This window comes from Macaca fascicularis, chromosome 13 (genome assembly GCF_037993035.2).
Source record: "Macaca fascicularis isolate 582-1 chromosome 13, T2T-MFA8v1.1".
NCBI classification, from domain to species: domain Eukaryota; kingdom Metazoa; phylum Chordata; class Mammalia; order Primates; family Cercopithecidae; genus Macaca; species Macaca fascicularis.
Window position 1 is genome coordinate 1,277,101 of NC_088387.1, and position 27,630 is coordinate 1,304,730.

The 27,630-nt window shown below is 44.4% G+C and overlaps 1 protein-coding gene across 2 annotated transcripts; it reads right to left on the minus strand.

Moving 5' to 3' along the window:
* Positions 1-1,573: 1,573 nt before the first annotated feature.
* STARD7 (StAR related lipid transfer domain containing 7) lies at positions 1,574-23,743 on the minus strand. 2 transcript variants are annotated; one of them, XM_065526591.2, is made up of 9 exons: positions 23,064-23,743; positions 11,861-11,958; positions 10,272-10,480; positions 9,889-9,938; positions 8,166-8,276; positions 8,002-8,084; positions 7,293-7,392; positions 4,723-4,807; positions 1,574-3,615 (listed from the first exon to the last, which is right to left on the minus strand). In XM_065526591.2, the coding sequence occupies exons 3-9, from the start codon at positions 10,465-10,467 to the stop codon at positions 3,431-3,433; spliced, it is 810 nt and encodes a 269-aa protein (XP_065382663.1). In that variant the 5' UTR covers positions 10,468-10,480; positions 11,861-11,958; positions 23,064-23,743; the 3' UTR covers positions 1,574-3,430. The 2 variants fall into 2 exon arrangements, with proteins under 2 accessions (XP_065382663.1, XP_005575037.2); XM_005574980.4 differs by lacking the exon at positions 11,861-11,958.
* Between the last annotated feature and the right edge of the window lie 3,887 nt (positions 23,744-27,630).

Genomic DNA, 27,630 nt, shown 5'->3' on the forward strand with positions numbered 1-27,630 from the left:
ATAAAAAGCCTGCTCAACTATTTAGGGGTGAAATACCATGATGCTTACATCCTACTTTCAAATGATCGTGACACTGTATATAGTAACAGAAAGCACACACAGCAGATGTTAAACACCAGCAAAGGGTATACAAAATAGTTGCTTACTCTTTTAACTTTTACATATATACACACACACACACACACACATATATATATATTTTTTTAAATAAAAACCTCATACTAACACTCAGCCCACAGTCACCACGCTGTGAATTATGTGACGGCTAAGCCCACATTAGCTATTAAAGCATCACTACTTTCCTATTGTATGGTTCTCCTGTTCACAGAACACTCAGTGCTGCTGTCTCACAACATGTGTCTACACAAAACTACCCAATAAAAACTGCAAGGCCTATAGAAAAATGGGTTTAGGTGTTCAACACTCAAAATCTTTGTGACACATAAAAAGGTAGCAGTTTCATATATGTCAATGGTTAAGAAATAAAGCAGTCTACCTCGACCTGCACTTTGCAGGCAGAAACCCACTGCACAGCCCACCCAGCTCCCACACCTACCACCCTGTGTGAAGAGGAAGAGAACAGAAGACAAAGTGAGAGAAAAGACAGAGAAAATGAAAAAAGATGAGGTTGGGCGCGAGGTTCATGCCTATAATCCCAGCACTTCGGGAGGCTGAGGCAGGCGGATCACTTAAGGTCAGGAGTATGACACCAGCCTGGCTAACATGGTGAGAGCCCATCTCTACTAAAAATCCAAAAATTAGCCAGGCTTGGTGGCACACACCTGTAGTCCCAGATACCAGGGAGGCTGAGACAGGAGAACTGCTTGAACTCGGGAGGTAGAGGTTGCAGTGAGCCAAGGTCCCGTCACTGGACTCCAGCCTGGGCGAGTGAGACTCCTGTCTCAAAGAAGAAAAAAAAAAAAATTAGAGAGGTAAAATACAAATGAGGTTGAAAGAGGAGAATAAAGAACAGAGTGTGAGGCAGAGCCAGGATGGCCAATGGAAGGGCTTCGGCTGGCAACCATGGGATGAGGCGCGCGGTTCTCTGGAATCAAATGGGGGTACACCACACAGGGACGTGTGCCTCGTGTTCCTATGCAGCTCAGTTCAACTGCGGTGCTTCTGTGTTCGCCTAGTGCTTCCCACAGGCAAAATTACACGTAAGTTCACGTTACGCTCAGAGCATGCTAGCAGAACTGCCCCTCTGCCAAGGGCGCTGACTTGGCCCTCTCAACTCTAGACCGCAGGTCTGCTTCTGTCCCGATTTCTACCACCTGCGAAGCTCTAGCACTGCTCCCTCCAAAGTGATCCTTCTTTAAAGGGAAAGGATATGGATCAGTGTATCAAGCTAAGGAAGTAGATACAGGTGGTTTATTTTCAGTTGCCAAGTAGGTCACCTGGAAAGGGCTCATGGTCTAGGCAAACTGTGTCAGCCACTATCTACCAAGAATGAACAAGCCCTGCCACTTCCACCTCCCAAGTCTCAAGAGTAAAAATTCTTTTCGACTTTGTGATCAGAAAGAAGCAAGCCCAATATGCAAGATTTTTCCACCATTTGTCCAAAGACAAACACTTTTGTACCAATCTTTATGTATTATTTATTCACACATTTGATAAAAATGTCACAGTTAGGAGTGAAATCATTACAATGACATGAGTAACTGTACAGACCCCAAGTGCAGAATCAAATTGCCGTAAGTCAGAACATGGAGCAACCACAACTCCTTTGCACCTGTGCATGTGTGCACACACACGGATGGACACACACACACATTCTCTCTCTTATGCACACATCCATCCACATCCCAACAATTGCAGGTGCTAAGTTTGGACACAACCCAGGCACTCTGCCCTGGCTAGTCAGGTCCTGGGGAAAAGACAGAAGTAATGAATGAAAAGCAGCTGGAACTGCTCGATGCATTTCTCTTCTCTTCCAGCAATGAGCAGAGAAGGCAAGACACACACTGGGGCAGCCGCTTCCTTGGCACAAAAATGAACAGTCAACAAGAAGGTCAAGGAAGCGTTTAAGTTAGTCTCAGGTTTAAATCACTTTTCAACACCACAAAACAGTAGCAAGCAGGGGGGAAAAAAAAAAAAAAAAAAAAAAAACTCTGGCCATCAAGACTCCAGAAAAAAGGGAGGAAGGAGGATTTAAAACTTGATCCCTATTATCCTAACAAATTGCAGCATGACCATCAGCGAAACCAGCTCGGTAAAACTGACAGCATCGGACTGTGACCTTATCTGAACAGTGTAGTTCACTTTTATTTTGGCTCTGAAGAGAGAAAAACTTTTTAGAGGAACATAATGGTAACATAAACCAAATCTCCACTGTATTAGTATCTGTGGCAAGATTACATCTGTGCATTCATACAGCTTGTCTATAGATCTGAGAGCTCCAAGGGAGTGGCCCAGCCCCCATTCCTCCGCCTTTAGCCTTCTGAAAAGAACAAGTCAAACCTGAAATGTGAAAAATAATACCTGAATCAAATTCGTGTTTTCTATACAATGGGACTAAGGTAGAATCCTCAATTCCTCAACTGCTTCTGTTTGAAAAAAAAGTTAAAACATTTTTAAACTAAATTTAAATGTGATGTTTTGAGCATCAAAAAGCTACTATGTAAAAGGATTAGTCTCCCAGTGTTCTTGGTAAGTGGGGAAGGTTAGGAAGGAGGCAATGATCCAATGAATACAGAAGAACTGGCCAATTCAAAGGAAACTTGCTCTGGATAAGGTGAATCAATAGGTGCTATTGTGCAGGCAGGGAGGGAAATTTCTTGGTACAAATTTCATGTCCCTGGCCAGGTATGGCCCAGGAGTTCAAGACCAGCCTGGGAAACAGAGTGAAACTCCATCTCTACTTAAAACAAAAAAAAAATTAATAATAACTTCATGTCCCTAGAGATAAAAGCAAGGTGCGGACAAGGCACTTAACACAACCAAGTATCGTTCACACCTATTCACAACATGATTGTTACCAAGAGCACTCCCAGTGGCCCCTCATCTGAGAGACTCAACCGGCCAACTACACTTTCCAGGTGGACCTGCAGAACTGAAGGAAATCCAAAGCGCTGCACAATCGATGGTGGGATTTGGAATGTCAGCAGAGGAAACTACTCAGAGAAGCAAATGGAGGTCATCCCCTTCTGGCCTGAGGTTAGCAGTTTGTTCCAGATTAGCTCAATGAGACACCGAATTTCAAAAGAGTTGGCCTGAGAATATGACAACACTCCCACAAATGTAGCCTTCTTCTGTTTTGATAAGAGCAGTAAGGGCTCTGAATGAAATGGGGTATCAGTTATTGAATTTTCTTGCACTGAAGTTACAGCAGACGCCTTCTAATACATGTGGCATGTCCCCTTTCTGGAGCAGAGTGATAAAGGACTGAGACAGGGCTAGAAGCGCCTGTCCCTTCTTATCCCAAAGCCTGTCAGGCATACTCAATCTGAGCAGGGCCACAGCTGCCCTCGTTCTTTCGCTCAGAGGACTGGCTGGTGGCCTTGGCTTCACTACTCATTTCCAGAGGTTTAGCCGAGATGTAGTCCTTTACTTTAATCTCCATATTCTTGGCTTTCAGAGTGGCCATGTGCAGCTTCTCCAGGAAATCTGGCATGCCTGTCAGGAAACGAGAATCAGGTTAAGCTGACACACAAACCAACAGTAGGCTCGAAATTAGAAGATCCTATTTCTTTGATGGTAGGGAACTACTTCTTCCTTATAAAGATCACAACCTGATTGATAGCCTGTGAACAGCTGCCTCCCAGAATGTGTTCCCAAACCATGATCTTTGCTCCTTCTTTGAAAGGGGGTACTAATCAGCCCACTTACGTCCCAAAAAGGATCTTTTAATCTAAATATCACTCATCAGTGGCATGGCTGAAATACCTGCCAATTTTATTTAGATAAATGTCAAACAGAAATACCTAATCTTCTCTCTATTCTCCCCCTGAAGCATGTAAGGAGCTGCCTATAGAGAACCAGAAGAAAGAAAATCACAAGGATGCTTTCTCAGACAAGAAGGTGGAAAGGAAAGCTGCAGTTACAGCCATGATGTGTAACTTTGTTAAGACAAACGCCCCTTTCCCCAGGTGACTGCCTTATAATCACCATATTTTCTATGTCAGATCTTATGGCCTTCAACTATTGAAGAAGCAAATACAAATACGTCAATCTACACAGTCCATATTTAAGGCATTGAAGCAAATGTTTTTAAAGCTCTCCTCTGGATACAAGTTCCTTTCTGGGACGCTGTAATTCTCATCCCTTCAATCCCCACCTGGAGTCTCTGGTATCTTCATAGTAATTCAAGAAGGAACCAGAAAAGGGTTGGGCGCAGTGGCTCACGCCTGTAATCCCAGCACTTTGGGAGGCTCAGGTGGGTGGATCACTTGAGGTCAGGGGTTCGAGACCAGCTTGGCCAACATGATGAAACCCTCCCTCTACTAAAAATACAAAAATTAGCCAGGCGTGGTTGGGGCACCTGTAATCCCAGCTACTGAGGAGCCCGAGGCAGGAGAATCGCTTGAACCTGGGAGGTGGAGGTTGCAGTGACCCGAGATCATGCTGCTGCACTCCAGCCTAGGCGACAGTGAGAGAGACTGTCTCCGGGGAAAAATTAAAAAAAAAGGAACCAGAAGAGACATTTTATTTCCCCAATAGGAAATAGAGAAAAACAAAATGCTCAACCCAGCTTCCAGGCCCTGTATACTTGCCCTTACTTACCACTGGAAACCATCCAACTAACACAGTAGCGAGGAAACACCGTTTGGGGATTGTCACTGTATGTCAGTAAGTAGTCAAAGCCATTCTGGAAAAGAAAAACAGCAAAAATGAAGATCCCTGAATCACCCACCACGACCTCCATATCCAGTACCACAGAGTAACTGTGATCTGATTCTGGAGCAGGCGGTGTCATTTTCTTTTTTCACCCTGTGCAGTTAACACTGAAGGCCTGAGAGACTATCCACAGAAAGGCCTCCTTGCAATGTTGACCTTGGGCCAACTGGACTCCCACTCAACAGTCAGCTGATAAGGGTGGCTCCCTGTGGGTAGACTACGCTAACAACGTGGTTTATGCTGAACACAGGCTTTGCTTTTAGGGGTTTGGAATTCTGGTATGTGCTAAGCAGACAGCACTAAGTGACCAGCTCCCAAGAAAAACTTTGCGTGTTAGGCTGGCCATGGTGGCTCACGCCTATACTACCAGCACTCTGGGAGGCCGAGGCAGGCGGATCACCTGAGGTCAAGAGTTCAAGACAAGCCTGGCCAACATGGTGAAACCCCGTCTCTACCAAAAATACAAAAAGTAGCCCGCCACAGTGGTACACACCTGTAGTCCCAGCTACTCGGGAGGCTGAGGAACAAGAATTGCTTGAACCTGGGAGGCAGAGGTTGCAGTGAGCCAAGATCAAGCCACTGCACTCCAGCCTGGGCAACAGAGCGAGACTCTTGTCTCAAAAAAAAAAAAAAAAATTGGGTGTTGGCTGGGCATGGTGGCTCATGCCTTATCATTCCAGCACTTTGGGAGCCCAAGGCAGGCAGATTACTTGAGGGAGTTCGAGACCAGCCTGGCCAGCACAGTGAAATCCCATCTCTACTAAAAGTTAAAACAAATTAGCTGGGTGTGGTGGTACGCGCCTGTAACCCCAGTTCCTTGGGAGTCTGAGGCAGGAGAATCGTTTGAACCGGGAGGCAGAGGCTGCACTGAACACAGATGAGGTTGCAGTGAGCACAGATTGAGCCACTGCACTCCAGCCTGGGTGACACAGCAAGACCTTTTTTTTCTTTTTTTTTTTTTGAGATGGAGTTTCGCTCTTGTTGCCCAGGCTGGAGTGCAACGGCGCAATCTCGGCTCACCACAACCTCCACCTCCCGGGTTCAAGCGATTCTCCTGCCTCGGCCTCCCGAGTAGCTGAGATTACAGGCTGAGATAAAACAATTTGGGCCATGAGTTGATAACTGGAGCTGGAGACGGATACATAGGGTTCATTATACTCTTCTACTTCTGTATCTTTTGTATGTATTTCAAATTTTCCATGATAAAAACCCCCTACCTTGGCTCAAAGATCTAATTCCCATTTGGCAAATCCAAACGCAGCTACATGGTTTTTGAGTACCCTCAGTACATAGTCAATGCAATTTATACTTCTCCCTAACTTCTACCTTCCTTTCTAAGCATGTGAGTCTCTGAGTGCATACCTGGCTCATTTCTATCTTTGTTTTTGCTTGAATCATGTCTTCTAACCCCAGTGCCCTTCCTGCTTTCCTCTCTCTATCGCCTCCATTTTTTTTTTTTTTTACAAGGACCAACTCAAGTCCTTGAGTATAAATAAAACAACTTGATGAGAATAAGAAAACTACACTAAAGAACACAGTCTATATAGCTCTAAATCAAACACAAGCAATAGGGAGAAACAAAGCCATTATAAAGTGAAGTGGAACTAAAACCAGAAGCTACTAGCATCAATATCTATACTCTCAATGGAGATTTAGTTTAAAAAGATCAAAAATAAACACAAAACACATCATTAGGCTGAAATAAGTACTCTTTTCAAATAAAGTCACAGAATTTTTTTTTTTTTGAGACGGAGTCTCGCTCTGCTGCCCAGGCTGGAGTGCAGTGGCCGGATCTCAGCTCACTGCAAGCTCCACCTCCCGGGTTCACGCCATTCTCCTGCCTCAGCCTCCCGAGTAGCTGGGACTACAGGCGCCCGCCACCTCGCCCGGCTAGTTTTCTGTATTTTTTAGTAGAGACGGGGTTTCACCGTGTCAGCCAGGATGGTCTCGATCTCCTGACCTCGTGATCCGCCCGTCTCGGCGTCCCAAAGTGCTGGGATTACAGGCTTGAGCCACAGTGCCCGGCCAAAGTCACAGAATTATAAAGAAGGCACACAGCAGAATCCAACCTTCCCATTTCTCTGGCAAGGAAGCAGAAATCCAGAGAAGTTTCCATCCAGTGCTCTGCCCACTGTGGTGAAATGCTGACAGAAGGTACTCACTCTAGTTCCTGAAGAATGCTGCTGATACAGGCTAACGCGTCAGTGGTTATGATTATTTTAACTGTCTCTCAGATACGAGAGAACCAATGGATTGCCACTACCTTGTCCTTGGGGATCTTCCAGGTACATCACCTACATCGGGAGTTCCCAAAAAATGGTTCCCAGACCAGTAGCATCAGACTCCCCTGAGAACTGCTCCTGGGCCACACCCCCTCCTCCCTAGTTCAGATAAGACATCCCTTGAGAATATTCCACAGCCATGACATATTATTTCTGGGATGAGGTAAAACTCACCTCATCAAATGACTTGTGGGGACGGATAACCATTTGGGACTCATATGATCTGACCCTGACGAATTCTGGAGACTCTGGCACACTCGGATGCTCCACAGCACTGGTAAGGAGGAAAGGAGAAGCAAACTCTTAGTAATGTCTATATATAAAACAACAGGGGAGCTGAGTTAAGGGGAAGGCCTAAAAAGCTGGCTCTGATTTTTTTAAATACACAAAACAAAGGAGTCACTAAGACGAATAAATACAAACTAAGTTCTAAAAATGAAGTGAAGGCCAGACGTGGTGGCTCATGCCTATAATCCCAACACTGGGAGGCCAAGACAGGAAGATCACTTGAGGCCAGGAGTCCAAGACCAGCCTGGACCACACTGTGAAACCCTGTCTCTAAAATAAACAAATGAATTAATTAAAAATGAAGTGAGTTCCTTTGGTAATTTATGGCTCACTAGGCTGTGGGTCAAAAACAACAGCACTTCTTTTAATTACCAACATTAAAGAACCCAAAAACAGTTTAACTAAAAGCTTGTATCTCTCCATTCTTCCTAGACAGTCAGAGCCCCCTCATCTTCCAGCTGGATGGAAGGGGCACTGGCTGCAGGGAAGCCTGTGGGAGACTCATCAGGGCACTAAGAATATGCAAACTCAGGTACATAGGAATGAGGGCCACAGCTAAAGGAACTCGGCAAGAGTCACAGGCAGCCATACGTACCGCGACACCAACACCATCATGTTGTTTTCCTGATCCACACTATACCGCCGAACATACACATAATCCCGTGAGTACATTGGATACTAAAGAAATGGAGGGGCAGGATTAGTGTTCTGCATCACACATACCTGGACAGAAATAAAATCAGAAGTAAAAATACTCACAGGAAAATGGGTTACCCAGTGAAGAACCTCGGAACCACTAACCACGTCCCTCTCAATCACCTCCAGCTTGATCACCAGGGCATCCCATTTTTTTCTATACTCTGTGTCCAGCTGTAGAAAGAGAAAAGACCATGAAGACCCAAGAAGACCCAAAACAAAAATGCAGAAAGCTTTCCACATGCTTTGGTTTCTGATCCAGTAACCTTATTACAAGGAGAGGGTAATCTGACCTCACAGAGTGCCAGAGTGTGAGAGACACGGCTGTTTACTACAGATGATTCTTTCAAAATCACTTTATACAGGCTAATGTCATTACACTGAATGTGAATCTTAAAAAGATAAACCAAGGAAAAGTGTAACAAAATATTTTAACAGACACATCTGGGAAAAATAATATATAGTGATATGAATGTATAAGGGTAAGATAATTCTAAAAAGTTTTAAACAACAAAAAGTCCAAAAGTGGTAGTAGACACCTCACACACACAAAAATGCAAGTAGCACATTTTTTTAAACTTCTGGCATCACTAGTAACTGAAGAATTTCAAATTAAGACAGATATACCATATACATAAAACCAACAAAAATTCACTACAAATTAACAAGATCCAGGGCCTCAGGGAAAGTGCACTGGCATGTTAGAGTGAATGTTATAACCAACGAAGTAGTTATCGGAAGTCTGGCAAAACAAATGAAAATTCCAGAAAGAAAAAATTCTTTTAGAACTCTGGGCGATCCCACCTCCCTGCTTCATTTTTAAAAACATCTTCCCCTACAAGGAGGAAAGCAGTCTTTGAACAGATACTCTTCATCTTTATGAAATAAACATTGGGCCAGCACAGTGGCTCACACCTGTAACCCCAGCACTTTGGGAGGCCAAGGCAGGAGGATCACTTGGGCCCAGGAGCTCAAGCTCAGCCTAGGAGACAAAGGGAGACCCTGTCTCCAGGAAAAAAAAGTTTTTAATTAGCTAAGTGTGGTGGCGCATGCCTGTAGGCCTGGAAGCTGAGGCGGGAGGATCACTTAGGTCCAGGAAGCAAAGGCTGCAGCAAGACACGGTCACACCACTGCACTCCAGCCTGGGTGACACAGCAGGACCCCGTCTCAGGGAGAGGAAAGAAAGAAATTTCCACTGTGGAAATGTTCTTGATTTGAGGTTAAAGAGATGCGACAACTAAATATAATCCTGACTATATCTGTACTGAAGCGGAAAATGCTATAAAGGACATTACTGACTCAACTGATAAAACTGGAATACAAACAGAAGACTATGTGAAGTGTTGCATCAGTGTTAAATTTACTGATTTCAATAATGGTGTCATGGTTACTTAAGAAAATATGGCATATGGCTAGTTTTAGGAAACACACACTGGAAGAATTTACGAATAAAGGGCTATGATGTATGTAACTTACTCTCAAGTTGTTTGGGGGAAAAAATAATAAAGCCTCATAAAAATACATTAAAGTATTCATATCCATTCCTCTGTCTGATATTCCCAACAGTCCTGTGAGAGGGTAAAACTGATCTCATCCCCATGGGCCAGATAAAGAAAGTCTAAGTCAAATGTGTACCTAAACGCTATGCAATGTGGGATGACAGGTAGATAGGTAGATAGATGGATGTATTGAAGCCAATGTCACCTGAGTCAGATAAATTACTCATGTAGACAGTAGCAACTGATATGCCAGGAGGCTCCAAATCTGGAGAGAAAAATTAACTCACCTGAACATTGAAGAACTGCCGAGGTGTCACATCTGTGTAAGTTCCAAAAACTAGAATGACAAGAAAGAATAAGAGATGCTTGCCATACTCCAGTCACTTGCCTTGTTTCTATCACCTAGCGGCGTTTCAGTTCTAAAGTACTAAGAGATCTTAAAGGCAGGTTCAGAAACTACAAGTCATAGTGGGGCAACAAAGAAAGACAAGGGTGATCTAAGCAAAGACAACACTGAGACATCTGTCATCTGCGAGAAGAAAAACAATAAACAAAAAACCATGGCAAATTTTCTGAGAAACAACCAGAACAGTTTAGAGAAGTATGAAGAACAGAAGTCCCAGGCACCTGGGCAACTATGGAACCCAAAAGATAGCCAAACTGGGCTCACCTCGGTACTGGTAAAGGTGGGTGCCTGTAATTGGGCGCCGCCACAGCTTAAAGTGTTTCTTATCCATCACCATTTCCCAAGGTTGCTCTTTGCCCTCTGAATCTTCATTCCCTTCTGTTTGGGCTTTTGGTTCTGGAGGGTGGTGCTGGACTCCAGAGCTCTGAAACATATTTGACATTTCTTCTAACCGCTTCATCTCATTAATGGATCTGGAAAGGGGAAAAAGAGCCATGGTGAGGTGGTTAGTCAGCCCTGTGAAATGAAGTGTCCACAAAAAGGCCTGTGAAAGAAGGTTATACAGTAAACCACAGTATGTAGTATATAAACAAGACACAGTATAGTGAATAAAAACTGAGTTCCTGAGTTTGAATCTTAGTCCAATGCTCACTAACTAGATTATTTAACCAGTTCCTATTTCTAAATCTATAAAATGGAAATAGTAATAGTACCTATCTCGAGGTTGGCTATAAAGATTCCAAACAAAGTATCAAGTACTGCAGGGCACGGTGGCTCATGCCTGTAATACTCAGCACTTTGGGAGGCCGAGGAGGGTGAATCATGAGGTCAGGAGCTCGAAACCAGCCTGATCAACATGGTGAAACCCCATCTCTACTAAAAATATAAAAATTAGCCGGGCATGGTGGCGCACACCTGTAATCCCAGCTATTCAGGAGGTTAAGGCAGAAGAATTGCTTGACCCTGGGAAGCAGAGGTTGCAGTGAGCCGAGATCACACTACTGCAGTAAGCTGGGCGACAAAGTGAGACTCTATCTCAAAAAAAAAAAAAAACAATGGAAAAAAAGTAAGTGTCAAGTGCTTAATATCTATGGCCAGGCACACAGGCTCACTCCTGTAGTCCCAGCACTTTGGGAGGCCAAGGCAGAAGGATTGCTTGAGGCCAGGTTCAAGACTAGCCTGGGAAACACAGTGAGACCCTATCTCTCAGAAAAAATTTTAAAAATTAGGCAAGCATAGTGGCACGTGCCTGTACTCGAAGCTATAGGCTGAGGTGGGAAGATCACTTGAGCCCAGGAGTTTGAGGCTATAGTGAGCTACAATTCTGCCACTGTACTCCAGTCTGGGCGATACAGTAAGACTCTGTCTTTTTTTTTTTTTGCTTGATTTTTTGAGACAGAGTCTCACTCTGTGACCCAGGCTGGAGTACAGTGCCGCGATATGGGCTTACTGCAACCTCCACCTCCCGGGTTCAAGCGATTCTCCTGCCTCAGCCTCCCGAGTAGCTGGGATTACAGGCACGCGCTACCACACCCGGCTGATTGTTTGTATTTTTAGTAGAGATGGGGTTTCACTGTGTTAGCCAGGATGGTCTCAATCTTCTGACCTCATGATCCGCCCGCCTAGGCCTCCCAAAGTGCTAGGATTACAGGTGTGAACCACCGCGTCCAGCGACTCTGTCTCTTAAAAACTAAAATAGGCCAGGCGTGGTGGCTCACGCCTGTAATTCCAACACTTTGGGAAGTTGAGGCAGGCGATCATCGGAGGTCGGGAGTTTAAGACCAGCCTAACTAACATGGAGAAACCCTGTCTCTACTAAAAATACAAAATTAGCTGGGCATGGTGGCACATACCTGTAACCCCAGCTACTCAGGAGACTGAGGGAGGAGAATCACTTGAACACAGGAGGCGGAGGTTGCAGTGAGCCAAGATCGTGCCATTGCATTCTAGCCTGGATGACAAGAGCAAAACTCCATCTCAAAATAAAATAAAATTAAGTTAAAATAAAATAAAGCCAGGCATGGTGGCTCATGCCTGTAATCCCAGACTTTGGGAATCCGAGGTGGGTGGATCACCTGAGGTCAGGAGTTCGAGACCAGCCTGGTCAACATGGTGAAACTCCATCTCTACTAAAAATACAAAAATTAGCTGGGCATGGTGGTGGCTGCCTGTAATCCCAGCTACTCGGGAGGCTGAGGCAGGACAATCACTTGAACCCAGGAGGCTGAAGTTGCAGTGAGCCAAGATCGCACCACTGCATTCCAGCCTGGGCAACAGAGTGAGACTCCATCTCTAAAATAAATAAAAAATATAATAAAGTGTTATCTGGCACGTAAGTAGCCCTCAAATGTTAACTATGAAGGTTTATGGTTTTAAAATGTCAATTGATATCTTTTGTCCGTTTTTTATCAGGTTGTCTTATTATAAGTATATATATTTTTCCCCTTTGTTTTTAAATTGATATATTCACATACCATAAGATACATTCTTTTACAGTGTACAATTCTGTACTTGTAGTATATTCACAAGGTTGTACAACCATCACCCCTATCTAATTCCAGACACTTTTATCATCCCCAAAAGAAACCTCTATCCATCATTAGTCGCTTCCCTTTCCTGCCTCCTCCCAGTCCTAGACAGCCATGATCTACTTTCTGTCTCTATGGAGTTGTCAATTCTGGATATTTCAAGTAGATGGAATCATATGATATGTAACTTTTTGTGTCTGGCTTCTTTCACTTCGCATATTTTCAAGTTCAGCCATGCTATACTTTATTCCTTTTAATAGCTGAGTAATATTCCATTGTATGGATAGATCCCATTTTGTTTACCCATTCATCAAATAAAATTTGTTTCCACTTTCTGGCTATTATAATACTGCTGGCCGGATGCAGTGGCTCACGCCTATAATCCTAGCACTTCGGGAGGCCAAGGCAGGTGGATCACTCTGAGGTCAGGAGTTTGAGACCCAGCCTGGGTCTCAAAACCCTGTCTCTACTAAAAATACAAAAATTAGCCAGGTGTGATGGCGGGAGCCTGGAATCCAAGCTACTTGGGAGGCTGAGGCAGGAGAATCGTTTGAACCCAGGAGGCGGAGGTTGCAGTGAGCCAAGATTGTACCACTTCACTCCAGTCCAGGCAAAAAGGCAAAACTGTCAAAAACAAACAAACAAAAAAAAAGAATACTGCTATGGACATTTGTGTACAAATCTTCATATAGACATGTTTTCAATTCTCTTGGGTAGATTCCTAGGAGAAAATTTGCTGCGTCATGGTAATTATGTTTAACTTTTTAAGCAACTGCCAAACTGTTTTCCAAACAACTGCACTATTTTATATTCACATCAGCAATGTTTGAGGATTCCAACTGCTCCACACCCTTGGTTCCAATTGCCCCACTTGTTATTGTCCATCTTTCTTATTCCAGCCATCTTAGTGGGTGTGAAATGGTATCTCATTGCATCTTGACTGGTATTTCCCTAACCTTTTCACGTGCTTATACTATTCTTGATAGTATCCTTTGATGCATAAAAGTTTTTAATTTTGATGTTTTTCTCTTTGATTGCTTATGTTTTTGGTGATATAGCTAAGAGACCATTGCCTAATCCAAGGTCATAAGAACTTATGCCTATATTTTCTTCTAAGAGTTTTATAATTTCAGCTTACATTAGGTCTTTACCCCATTTTGAGTTAATGTTTGTGTATGATAATGACATAGGAGTCTAAACTCATTCTCTTGCATCTGCTTCTCCAGGTGACCCAGTGCCATTTGTCAAAAAGACTATTCCTTCCCCAGTGAACTGTCCTGGCGCCCTTGTTGAAAACTGACCAAAAATGTACAGGTTTATTTCTAGACCCTCAATTTTATTCTAACAATCTAGATGCCTATCCTTATGCCACTACCACAGTGTCATTACTGTAGCTTTGTAGTAAGTTTTGAAATTGGGAACAGTGAGTCCTCCATACTTTATTTTCTTTTTTCAAGACTGTTTTGGCTCTTCTGAGTTCTTTTCATTTCCATAAGAGTATCAGAATTGGCTTGCCAATTTCTGCAAAATTACCTAGGATTTGGATAAGGACTACACTGAATTTGTAGATCACTTTAAGTGGTATTGCCATCTTAGCAATATTAAGTGTTCTAATCCATGAACACAGGATGTCTTTCCATTTATTTATGTCTTTTTAAGTTTCTTCCAATGATGTTTTGTTGTTTTTAGTGTTACAGTTTTAGTCATACACTTTTGTTAAATTTATTCCTATGTACTTATTCCTTTTGACGCTACTGTAAATGAAATTGTTCTTAATTTTATTTTCAGATTGTTCACTGTTAGTGTACATAAATATGACTTCCGTGTATTGATTTTGCATCCTGCAAACTTGCTGAACTCATTTATCAGCTCTAATAGTTTTCTGTGGATTCCTTACTATTTTCTATATATGATCATCAGCTACAAACAGAGATAGTTTTATTTCTTCCTTTCCAATCTAAATGACTTTCATTTCCTTATGTTACCTGATTTCATTGGTTATGACCTCCAGTACAATGTTGAACAGAAGTGGTGAGAGCAGAATCCTCATCTTGTTCCTGATCTTAGGGGAAAAGCACTAAGTCTTTTGCCATTAACTACATTGTTAGCTATGTTTTTTGTAGATGCCTTTTATCAGCTGCAAGAAATTTCCTTCTATCCCCAGTCTGCTGAGTGTTTTCTTTTTTAATCACAAAAGGAGGTTGGAATTCGTCAAATACTTTTTGTGTTTATTCAAATGATCACGTAGTTTTTGTCCTTTTTTCTATTAATATGGTGTAATAAATTGATTTTTGTATGAAGAACCAGCCTTAGGTTCCTTACATATAAATCCTACTTTTCATGGCATATAATCCATTTCATATATTGCTGAGTTCAGTTTGTTAGTATTTTGTTCAGGACTAAGAAAAGTTGTGTGGTTTTGTTTGTTCTGAGCCCAGGCTAGAGTGCAGTGGCATAATCACAGCTCCCTACAGCCATAACTTCCCAAGCTCAGGTGATTCTCCCACGTCAGCTTCCCAAGTAGCTGGGATTACAGACAAGCACCACCATATGCAGCTAATTTGTTTTCTGTATTTTTAATAGAGATGGGGTTGCACCATGTTGCCCAGCTGGTGTTGAACTTCTGGGCTCAAGTGATCCACTAGCCTGGGCCTCCCAAAGTGCTGGGATTACAGGCGGGATTCACCGGCTGCAAAAAGTTTTAAAACATGAAAAACACCACCATATATTGTACTATCACTATGTATCATTCATGGGTATATACATATGTATAAAAACATAGGGAATTATATACAACAAATTGGGATAATGGTGACATCTTGGAGAAAAATAAGAATACAACTGGAAAAGGGTACAGATGAAGCCTAAGTATACTTGTAATGTCTTATTTCTTAAAATAGCTGTATTTGTAACACTCGTGTTATTATTTAAACTTTTTTTATATATCTGAAACATTTTATAATAATTTTTTAAAATTTGGCTTGTATTTTTCTCATAACCTCTTTTTTTTGAGACAAAGTCTCACTATGTTGCCTAAACTGGCCTCAAACTCCTGGGCTTAAGAGATTCTTTCACTTCAGCCTCCCAAGTAGCTGGGACAATAGGCGTGTGCTACCATACCCAGCTTCTCCATGCCCCCCACTTCACCCTACCCCCTGCAACCTTTAAAGAAAGGTTACAGATAAGAAACAAAAATTGCTGGCTGGCTGTCTGTCTTTACACTCTATTGCAATTCAAGACTGAAGAAGACCCAAATTACTGCTACACTGTCTGAAATGCCTTTTCACTCTTCAAGCTTCAAAAAACCACAAGGGTAACTGCTAGGCAGAGTTAACCATATATACTGATTTGTATTCCTTTACACAGGCATATTACACTATAATGGATCTACCTTTATATCTGCTTTCCTTACTAAACTATAAATTCCTTAATAGCCCAGAATCAGTCTTCTTCATATTTGTAGTTCCAGCTCCCAGCATGTCCTGGTAAACATTACATGTCCTGGTAAACATTACATGAATAAATTTAGTAAATTAAAAAAAATAATAAAATGAAAATAGGCTTCAATAATCCAAATTTTAATTACAAGATTGCATTAAGGCCGGGCACAGTGGTTCACACCTCTAAACCCCAGCACTTTGCAAGGCTAAGGTGAGCAGATCACTTGAGCCCAGGACTTCAAGACTAGCCTGGGCAACACGCAAAACTCCACCTCTACAAAAAAAAAAAAAAAAATTACAACAATTAGCTGGGTGTAGTGGCATGCAACTGCAGTCCCAGCTACTGAGGAGGCTAAGGTTGGAGAATCACCTGAGACCAGGAGGTCGGGGCTGTAGTGAGCCAAAATCACATCACTGCACTCCAGCCTGGGCAACAGAGTAAGACTTTTTTTTTTTGTCTTTTTTTTTTTTTCCTTTTTGTGGAGAACGGGGTCTCGCTATATTACCCAGACAGGTCTCGAACTCCTGGGCTCAAGCTATCCTCCCGCCTCTGCCTCCCTGAGAGCTGGGATTACAGGCGTGAGCCACTGCGCCCGGCAACTCTTTAAAAAAAAAAAAAAAAGGTCAGGTGCAATGGCTCACGCCTGTAATCCCAGCTACTCAGCAGGATGAGGCACAAGAATCTCTCGAACCCGGGAGGTGGAGGTTGCAGTGAGTCGAGATCGTGCCACTGCACTCCAGCCTGGGTGAGAGTAAATTGTCTAAAAAATATATATATATATATATATAGCATTAATATATTGCTGCAGAAGCCAAAAATTCAAAGTTATAGTGGCAATCCAAGATTAAAAGTTTAGAGCAATTCAAAATAATGATGAGTCAAAAGATTTGTGCTCTAGTCCTGGCTCTACAGCTGACCAGCTGTGTGATCTTATTTTATTTTACCTTTAAAGTCATTTTACCTTTAAAGTGAGGATGTTATTTCTTGAAGTCCTATTGGTTCTAAAATTGCAATTTGCTGAATTTTAAGCTTTGGACTTAGATGAGAATATTTATATAGGGGAATATTTGTCATTATGACTGCCTGAAATCCCTTTCTATTCGGGGAGAAACCAAATAGGTGAATGCAGCCCCCCTCCCGCCCACTAGCAGTTAAAGCACAGCTCCTAATTTAAGTGAGGTTAGAGACTTCTAGAAGGGGCTTTGAATGTTGAAGGTAACACAAAGGCACAGGATCTTGAGGGAGCTGAGAGTCCAGGAGTACAGTCAATCTGGGGGAAACAATGCCAGCAACACTGTCCTAAGTAGATTACTGCTGTTGCAGGTCTTGGTCAACCTGTATCCTGGCCTTCTTGTCAATACTGAGTGACCTAATACCCTTTTGATTAATTCCTTTTTGGCTTAAATTAACCAAGACCAGTTTCTTTGTTACAACCAAGAACACTGACCAGCTGTAAAACCATACAGAAATAGAGAAGGAACCTTAGGGTAGGCATTTAGATGTTGCAGAAGAGAAAGCAAAGGCAAAACCACAGCTAGATTTGCTGAGAGAACAATCAGGCACCACAGGGCATCAATTACGGCATTTTTGAGGACTATAAAGCATCCTTGAACAATAACTAAGCACAACTCTTTTTTTTTTTTTTTTTGAGACGGAGTCTCGGTCTGTCTCCCAGGCTGGAGTGCAGTGGCCGGATCTCAGCTCACTGCAAGCTCCGCCTCCCGGGTTCACGCCATTCTCCTGCCTCAGCCTCCCGAGTAGCTGGGACTACAGGCGCCCGCCGCCTCGCCCGGCTAGTTTTTTGTATTTTTTAGTAGAGACGGGGTTTCACTGGGTTAGCCAGGATGGTCTCGATCTCCTGACCTCGTGATCCGCCGGTCTCGGCCTCCCAAAGTGCTGGGATTACAGGCTTGAGCCACTGCGCCCGGCCCTAAGCACAACTCTTGAGTGTCATTCTTTTAAAAAAAAAATTTTTTTTTTCACTGCCCAAGCTGGCCTCGAATTCCTGGGCTCAAGTGATCCTCCAGCCTCCCAAGCACAGGCACATGCCACACCACCTGGCCCAAGTATCATTCTTGCCACATAATAAAGGGGAGCATGTTTCCACTGGTGGAATGTCTTACTAAAACATCAGAGGCTCATAAAAGAATTATATAGTTAATAAAGTTTTAAGAAAATTATTAACTACAGGCAACATTTTTTCATGGCCTTCCAAGAATCAAGGTGGTTCCGAGTATCTGATCCACTGCTTAATCAAGCTCTCCTATATAATTAAAGGTTGCTAGGTGGCTTTGACTAAAATTATGAAGAGGGACGGAAATGTCTTATGGAGACACAGTATGAATGCTAGAGCAAGACTGCTTCACAAAAATGTAAACGATCAAGTTATTTTGTCCCAAGGTTTAGGAATCCCTGAAGGGTCTGAACTTAAAAATGCTAACATGACAAGACCCAATTAACATACAGGAGCACAAAGTCACTCAGTATCATACATGTGGAGAAAAGGAAAGCCTCTCATGACACATCTCTTTAGCCTGCTGTGCCAAATCTTGTTTGGATGGGATGGCTGGCTAAACCTTCACATCTTAAGAGACTTAACAGAGGAAAGAAGGACAAAAGAGATTATTCCCAAAATAGTAAAATCAGCAGACTAGAAAAAGGATCAAGAAAAGAGAGACCATGTCTTTCTTTCTCCAAAACGAAAATCATTTCAATATCTGAAAAACGCTAGACTGAAAGCTATAGAAACTGAAGGCATACAACCATGAAAACAAAGTAAGTGCAACAATGGTTCATCTTGGGGTCCTGCCCCCAGCATGGAGTTTGGTATAAAGCTCCAAAATTACTTAAATGAAGCCATCGCTACAATTAGGAATTTCAGTAAGACAACAGCCTCACTTCACATAATCCTCCTCCTCCTCAAATTCCAAGTTATTGTCAAAGGTAGGGTCTACTGATATGGGACACACCTAGAAATAAAAGACATAGGAGTCAGGCGCAGTGGCTTATGCCTGTAATCCCAGCACTTTGGGAGGCCAAGGCAGGCGGATCACTTGAGATCAGGAGTTGGAGATCAGCCTGGCCAACATGGTGAAACCCTGTCTCTTCTAAAAATACACACACACAAAATTAGCTGGGTGTGGTGGGGCACGCCTGTAGTCCCAGCTACTTGGGAGGCAGAGGCAGGAGAACTGCTTGAAACCAGGAGGTGGGTGCTACAGTAGACCGAGATCATGCCACTGCACTCCAGCCTAGGCAACAGAGCAAGACTCCATCCTCCACCAAAAAAAGACATAGGGCCAGGCGCCTGGCTCAGCCCTTTGTAAGGCCAAGGTGTGAGGATTACCTGAGGTCAGGAGTTCAAGACCAGCCTGGCCAACATGGTGAAACCCTGTCTCTACTAAAAATACAAAAATTAAACAGGCGTGGTGGTGCCCCCGCTGTAGACCCAGCTACTGGGGAGGCTGAGACACGAGAATAGCTGGAACCAGGGAGGCGGAGATTGCAGTGAGGCGAGATCACACCACTGCACTCCAGCCTGGGTGACAGAATAAGATTATATCTCAAGAAAAAAAGAAAGAGTCCAGGCGCAGTGTCTCATGCCTGTAATCCTAACTCTGGGAGGCCGAGGCAGGCAGATCACGAGGTCAGGAGTTGGAGACCAGCCTGGCCAACACGGTGAAACCCCATCTCTATTAAAGATACAAAAAATTAGCCGGGTGTGGTGGCAGGCACCTGTAATCCCAGCTACTCGGGAGTCTGAGGCAGGAGAATCGCTTGAACCTGGGAGGTGGAGGTTGCAGTGAGCCGAGATCACACCAATGCACTGCAGCCTGGGTGACAGAGCAAGACTCTGTCTGGGAATGGGGCGGGAGGGGAGCGGAGGGGAGGGCAGGACAGGGCAGGACATCAATTAGCTCACTGCAGTTCTGGGGCAACTAGTTAATGGTAAAATAATGAAGACCACCTCAAAAAACTGAGGTCTAATTTTACGCAGCTCTGAAGATCTAACAAGGGGTTTAAGGGTTTACCAGTAAGATATCCCGAAGTGACAATGGCTAAAAAAAAAAAAAAGTTTCTTTAAGATAAAAGGACTTTATGTTGATCATTTATCTAGTAAATAACACACTGAAGTTTAACGTATCCGGAATGCCCTGAAAGACAGAAAAGAGAAAATGGCCAATTTTCTTTATGCAACTTTAATGGCACTTATTTACTCAAATTTCTGGAGCAATGAACTGTAACTTTTAAAAAACTATGAGGAGGTTAATGGAACATTTTCCCCTAGCCTTTCATTTCTTAACATCCTTCCTTTCTTTGTTCCTGTAACTTTTTTTTTTAACTGTTCCAAAGCAATCAAAAATATGACTACTGTATTTTTCCATTAGATTTGCCCTGGAATCACAGAATGCCAGCTAGCACCAAAAACAGCAATCCCAAGATTTTTTTGTTGATTGTTTAATTTAAAACAACTGGGTACTAGAGCAAGTATTAAAAGATCTGATTTCTACATCTGACCATAGCAGTCAGTCAAAATCACTTCTCAAATTTTCTAGCTGTTGCTTGATTAATAAGACGCTATTTGGTAAGATGCTCTTAAGCACAAAAGACGAGAAGGCAAAGTTATGCTTTGTCATTCTGAATAGGACTCAAATAACATAAGGAAAACACATGCCACTTTAAGGCACACGTTCAAAAAGACACCCTGCACATTCCACCCGCTTAACCAAAACAGCAATGTCAGAATTAATTTGTGCCAGGACAAGTTGGTACAGAATCAGCACAGATAAGCCAAAGGCTGTGATTTAGGGGCCACGTGACAATCATGCTCTTCTTCCATTAACAATGAAGAAATGCACTTGAGACACACTCCAACTGTGCTCCATCATGGAAGCTACCCAAAAATCATCTCACTAGAACAAACGAAATCCAAGATGTTCTAAGCTAGCTATGACAACCGCAGCAGTGCTTACTTTAAAGCAAATAGAATACTTAAACACAAAGCAAATAAATTAACCTGTACCCAGAATATTTTAACAAAATATAAACATGACAAGCTACCAAAACAAAGACCTAAGGAACCACTGTGCAATCAAGATGTAGTTGTTGAATAGCATATTTGCCTTCCTATCACATTAACAAATATTTTAAAAAGAAAAAAATCCTCAAGATGAACAATATGATCAAATTTTAATTATATGAAAAACCAAATTCAAGCATGAACTGAACAATGAAATGTTAAATGAGGGCCTTTACTACAATGACCCTAAGGAGGGTCAAAGTGCAGCTTGAAAGTGTTCTGGAGTTCATCTGAACTCCTGAAATTCCAAAGCTGGTTAACTCAGAGCAGTCCCTCTTTAGCAGCTGGATTAGAACCAAGAGTATTTCAATTGCCTCCAGGTTTCAGGGACAGTCTGACCAGAGGAAAATAGAATGAATACTTCTGGCTCAGTCATGAACTGGTCTGATCTCTCTGCCATGGTAAGTAGCGACTAACTCAAATGCTTACTATGTTCATTTCCTATCTTTTTTCCCCACTAACTCTGTTCAGCACTGCTAAACAGAGGCTCCAGGATCTATTAACACCATCCATAAAAATGCATAAAATAAGCCAAACAGTGTCATCTACTATGTAAGCCCCAACACTATTCAATCCCACCCCCAGACTCTCCTTTCCTCTCTTTCATACCCAGTAGCCTTTTTCTGGTCTTTCTCCTCTCTTACTCCAGCAATTCCAATTGGAGATTTTCCTCTCAAGCTTAACTGTGGAACACAGATATTTCATCATCAAAAATGAAAATTCCAAGTTAATGATAATTTTTCACCTTAAAATTTTTATTCCCATTCTTTTATTTCTCACACCCAAGAGACTTTGATTATAACCAAAAGCCAAGTAGCAAAAGAATACTAATAGAAACTAGGCAAAATACATATCACGCTTTGATAGCTTAACTGTTTTTGCGAATAAGGTCGTTTACGGTTATGATTTTCAGTTGCATTTATAAAAGTTATCTTTCCTGGTAGGAAAAGTATTCCCAGTTCTTAAGATAGACTTCCATTTACCCACAATTCATAGTGTGGCACAAATAGCTGCCTGGCATCTGGGTGTTACACCTCCCACACAGGCCATGGTATAAACTTTATTGCGGTTATTTCCATTTTTAACCTAACAAAAAATGTGGAATAACAGGTTGTTTCCCTGTGGAGGAAATATCAAGAATAAACAGGCGGGTGTGGAATCTGCAGAGGGAGGGGATTGTCTCTGGTTCCCGAAATCACAGCTTGAGTTTAGAGGCAAAGTGCTTTCTGTGCAGGGAGGGCACAGTTTAAGAATATCGGTTGCAAAGAAAATACAGACACAAGGTAAACCAAGAGCCAAAGCAAAGTTTCCCCATGACATTACCTGGAAACTATAGTCTCAGAACTACAGATTAACAAATGTAATCAATGGCACTGGGCTTTTCAGTTCTGATGACGACAGCGTGACTTCAGAGTCTAATGGGACACTATTCCCAAAGTTCTGGTTAACGTCGCAAAACTCTGACCTAATTCTTACAGGTTCAAATGTCTGGGCTGCTGGTTTGTGTAACCTGGACAAAATCCCTTCCAGGCTCTCATTCTGCCACGAGTCACGAATGACAGAGGGCTCTCCTGGCATTTCTCACAGGCCTGAGTCCCATCTGGATCGAAGTCATTTTGCAAACAGCAGCCCACCACCCTCTGGCCAAATTTAAAATCTGTTTTGAATTTGCACCTTTTTGCGTGTGTTAAAGATTACGTGAACAAGGGCCTCCATGCCTTCGGTATCTAATTTATTTCTACAACGTTGTTTCTTTACTGCCTTGCTCGCCCCACTCGGTCTCCCTCCTACACACCAGCCCCCACTTTCAGTTCTATTTTATAACCCGACAAATCAAATTGACACATAGAGGCAAACAACGACGCGGTTCGCTCAAGCAGGTTCCACCGACTGCACCGCCAATTAAAACATCACGGGGTAAACAGGGGCCCCCGACCACAGGGCAGGCCCCGGGGTTCACAAGTCCCCCCATCCCGCGGCCCAGAACCAGCTCGCCGCAGCGCCCACCTCTGCAGCTCCTCCTCCTGGATCCTCTCCTCGTCCCACACGAACACGCTGGCGAACGCCGCCATCAAGGCAGAGGCATGGCCAGGACGGCCGTGCAGCCGGCGCCAGAGGCGGCCGAGAAGGACGCGGCGTGAGCGCTCGGAGTAGAGGCGGCCGTAGAGCTGCGCGATCTGCTGCGCGCGCCGCACGCGCAGGCCCGTGACGAAGCGGCACTGATTGGCCAGAAGCGCCAGCAGGCCCCCGCCCCGCGCCCCCGCCAGCCAGGCGGCCAGCAGCCTCCGCGGGAACATGCCGCCTCCCGCGGGGCCCGCCACGAGTCCTGGGGCCCGAGGAACCAGCCCGGGCGGGCGCAGACGGTGGTCCGCAGCGTCCCCCTAACTGGCCGGCCACGAACCCGTCTCACGGTCCAGCGGCCAGGAGCCGCCGCTCATCTCTCTCTGCGGCCACCGCTGAGGAAGCGTCCCCTCTGAGGGGAGAGTCGGTCATGGCAGCAGACGCCGGGATGGCTCCGCGACCGCTACGCCAGGCCCTCCTGGGCTCGGGCCGCAGACCAGTCGGCCCTCTGGCTCCTCGGCGACCTCCGGCGGGCGCCGGAGGCCGGGATGCGAGGCGCGCGGCAGAGAGGAGACGGACAGCTCAGGCCGGGCAGCAGGCAGACTCCCGCGCGTTCCGCGACTGCCACACGCGCCGCCCGCGCGCACCCTACCCTGTCTCCGCCGCCTGGGCCCTGATTGGGCGCGACCTGGACTCTCGGGTGCTTATTGGCGTCGCCAAGTGCTCGTCACTGCCCTCTCCCGCCCTTGCATGCAACGCGCGGAGTCCGCCTGCTAGCAAGGTAGGTGGCCCGGCAGCCAGAGCCGTCAAGGGCGCCTTGGAGAGTGACCCTCGGACCCCGCCGCCATCTTCCGGTCGTCCCAGTCCCGCCCCGCAGAGAAACCCGGCCGGGTTCCTGTTAGAATCCTGTCAGGTGTTCACTTGTGTTAAGAGGCGGGGGCGCCCGCCCCATTCTCTTAGTAGAGTGCGGGGTGGGGCGGGGCTCCGCGTGTCTCTGCAGGGGCTGGGGGCTCCCGGTGGTTACCGCCATTTCAGAATCACAGCTCAGACGGTGAAGGAGGTCTGACCTAACCAACTCCGTCTTGCTTCTCTCCTTGTTCATTCCTGAGCTTCTGTGAACTAATTTTGGGAGGAACTTAGTTTATAGTTTAAAACAAAGAGGATAACAGTCCTTTCCCAAAACAAATCTCCTTCTTGTCTGGAAACTGGACTGCCGTTGTAGGACTAGTAAATTAGCCATAAGACTAGAAATTTCGGTTTAGGAGACATGCAGCTGGAGGCCACAAGATTATGATCCTCCTTAAACTGCTCTTAACATCAGTGCTTGAGGTATTTTGCTGAACCCGCACTTGATGGATCCTGGCACCACCCAGGTGGATAAACTGACTTATCTGACCTTGTGGCCCCCACCCAGGGACCAACTCAGTACAAGAGAACAGCTTCAATTCCCTATGATTTCATCTCCGACCCAACCAGTCAACACTCTGGACTTACTGGCCTTCCCCCACCCACCAGATTATCCTTAAAAACTCTGATCCCCGAATGCTCAGGGAGACTGATTTGAGTAATGTTGAAACTCCAGTCTCATAGTGGGCTTTACGTGAATTACTCTTTATCGCAGTTCCCCTGTCTTGATAAATCGGCTCTGTCTAGGCAGTGGGCAAAATGAACCCATTGTATGGTTACAAAGTTGGTTCATCTGGGATAGCCCTTGTGGCTACCTGTCCATGATTCGATAGCTCCCCCTCTGGTGACAGATCCAGAGGCCAGCCTAAGCGGCCACATAGTTCTCTTGGACTAGGGGCTGACTCTGGCACTGTCTCTGCCAGTGGGGCGCTGCTAGCCCAATGTGCATGAACTTAATTGCAATGGAGAAATAGTCTTGGGGAGACATCCCATAACTGTAGCCCTATCACAGGATGTCTGTAGCTCCATGGTGGGCGATGTAGCCAGGTCATGGAGTGTCTGTAGTTATAGCCCCATCATGGGGTCTCAGGTTGGTGAGTATCCTAGATGCTGCCAATGCCTCCTTCCTTTTCCAGACTGATTCTGTAGCCGCATGGTGGGGTGTCTGTAGCTCCACCATGGGGTGTCTGTCTCAGTTTGGCTCCTGGGGCATCTCAGTTGGCTCTCCCTAACTAAGTAGGAAGAGTCTTGGTTCAGGAGACTTCTCAATCAGGAAGATTTCAGGGAGATTTATCAGATGGAGAATAGGAGGATAATTTGGAAGGGATACTCTTGGAGTTCTTGGTTAGGGATCTTAATTTGGAAGGCCTTGTATGACTCATCTTTCTGTGTGTGTGTGTACATATGGAGGGGATCTCTGAAGGAATTGCTGATGGAAATCCAGCAGGCCTAACTTGGAGAACACACCTTATTTATCTGGTCACATTCAGTGAGACCTGAAAGAAGTTTAACAGGCCTGATTCAAGGTGACTGCTCAGAGACCACCCATTGAATTCATGATCCGAGGTCACCCCTCCGCACTCTGAGTAGATCAAAGATGGCAGGGACCAACAGGAAAAATTTGAGCCTTGCCAAGTCAATGTTGGGTGCTGAACGAGGTGACTCGTGTTTGTTATGTGTATTTTGCTTCTATTGGGATGGAAAATGTGAATTTGGCTCCCCATGCAGCCTATTGGGCAGCATCTTGCAAAATTGAGAATCTTTAGTGTATGGTTCCATAAAACAGAAAAGGGTGATCTTCTTTTATAAAGTGGCTTGACCCCCACAACTGTGGCACAGTGAGCAGGATCATCTGTTCTGGAAGCTGCAGAGAAAGGGAACCTGGAAACCTAGTATGCTGACAGAAAGAGTAAGAAATTCTTACCACCCAAGTTTCTGCTCTGTGTGTGTGTGTATAAATGGTAAATATCACTGTTTGTCTTCTCTGCTAGGGTTTAATAGAAAAAAGGTATTTGTGAGACTGTTTTTAGGCTGTAGCAAATTTGGTGCACTTTGTGCTAGGAATTTATCTTTCTGCAATGGAGAGAAGGGTACCACAGGATAGAATGTGGGTTTAGGACTTCCATAAGCCCACTTTTCAAGCCAGCCCTGCAGGCTGGTCAGTTCCAAACTTTGCTGCAGGTCCCTGAAACCAATACCAGATGAAATTTCTCTGTCTTGTTTTGTGTCCTTAAGAGCTTAACCTCGTGTCCATGTGGGGATACATTCTCTTGGTCTCCACCATTCAGAGAACAGGAAATTTAGGGTTCATGTCATAGCCTTAAAAATTAACTTGAGCAGCCGGGTGCGGTGGCTCAAGCCTGTAATCCCAGCACTTTGGGAGGCCGAGACGGGCGGATCACAAGGTCAGGAGATCGAGACCACGGTGAAACCCCATCTCTACTAAAAATACAAAAAATTAGCCGGGCGCGGTTGTGGGCGCCTGTAGTCCCAGCTACTCGGGAGGCTGAGGCAGGAGAATGGCGTGAACCCGGGAGGCGGAGCTTGCAGTGAGCCGAGATCGCGCCACTGCACTCCAGCCTGGGCGACAGAGCGAGACTCCGTCTCAAAAAAAAAAAAAAATTAACTTGAGCAGCCGGGTGCGGTGGCTCAAGCCTGTAATCCCAGCACTTTGGGAGGCCGAGACGGGCGGATCACGAGATCAGAAGATCGAGACCTTCCTGGCTAACATGGTGAAACCCCGTCTCTACTAAAAAAATACAAAAAAACTAGCCGGGCGAGGTGGCGGGCGCCTGTAGTCCCAGCTACTCGGGAGGCTGAGGCAGGAGAATGGCGTGAACCCGGGAGGCGGAGCTTGCAGTGAGCCGAGATCCTGCCACTGCACTCCAGCCTGGGTGACAGAGCGAGACTCCGTCTCAAAAAAAAAAAAAAAAAAAATTAACTTGAGCAGTTAAAAGCCTTTGCAAGTTTGAAATTGGCTGCTGTAGACTGCTCCTGGTAAAAGCAGTAGAAACTGCTCAGTGCTGTGTAGCTCAGTTAACTAAGGCTTTATCTTTTGACATTATTGACCTGTGTTCAATTCTTGGCTTCGGGAATGATGCCTTTCTGATTTGTTACTTGTGTAACTTTGCCAGTTATTGAGATTTTACCCGCCATGGCTGGTTTCTGATTTCCTGTCTTGACTGTCTTGAATTTTCCTTTCTCTGAACTACCCTTAGAGAAATTCTAAATCTTGTAAAACAAAACACTGCTCGCCATCTCTTTGAAGCACCTTATGCATCCATGGTTAAATTATAACCTTAGTTAAAACTTACAAATTTCATGTGGAAAGTTACCTGTGGTAGAATTCAAAAGCCAGAAATATTGGCTGTCCTGGCTACAGTCTGGTAATAAGAGATTTTAAAAGATTTTTTTCTTTTTTCTGAAATGGAGTCTTGCTCGGTCGCCAGGCAGGAGTGCAGTGGCACAATATTGTGTCCGAAATTGGTGGGTTCTTGCTCTCACTGATTTAAAGAATGAAGCCACGGACCCTCATGGTGAGTGTTACAGTTCTTAAAGATGGTGTGTCCAGAGTTTGTTCCTTCAGATGTTCAGATGTGTCTGGAGC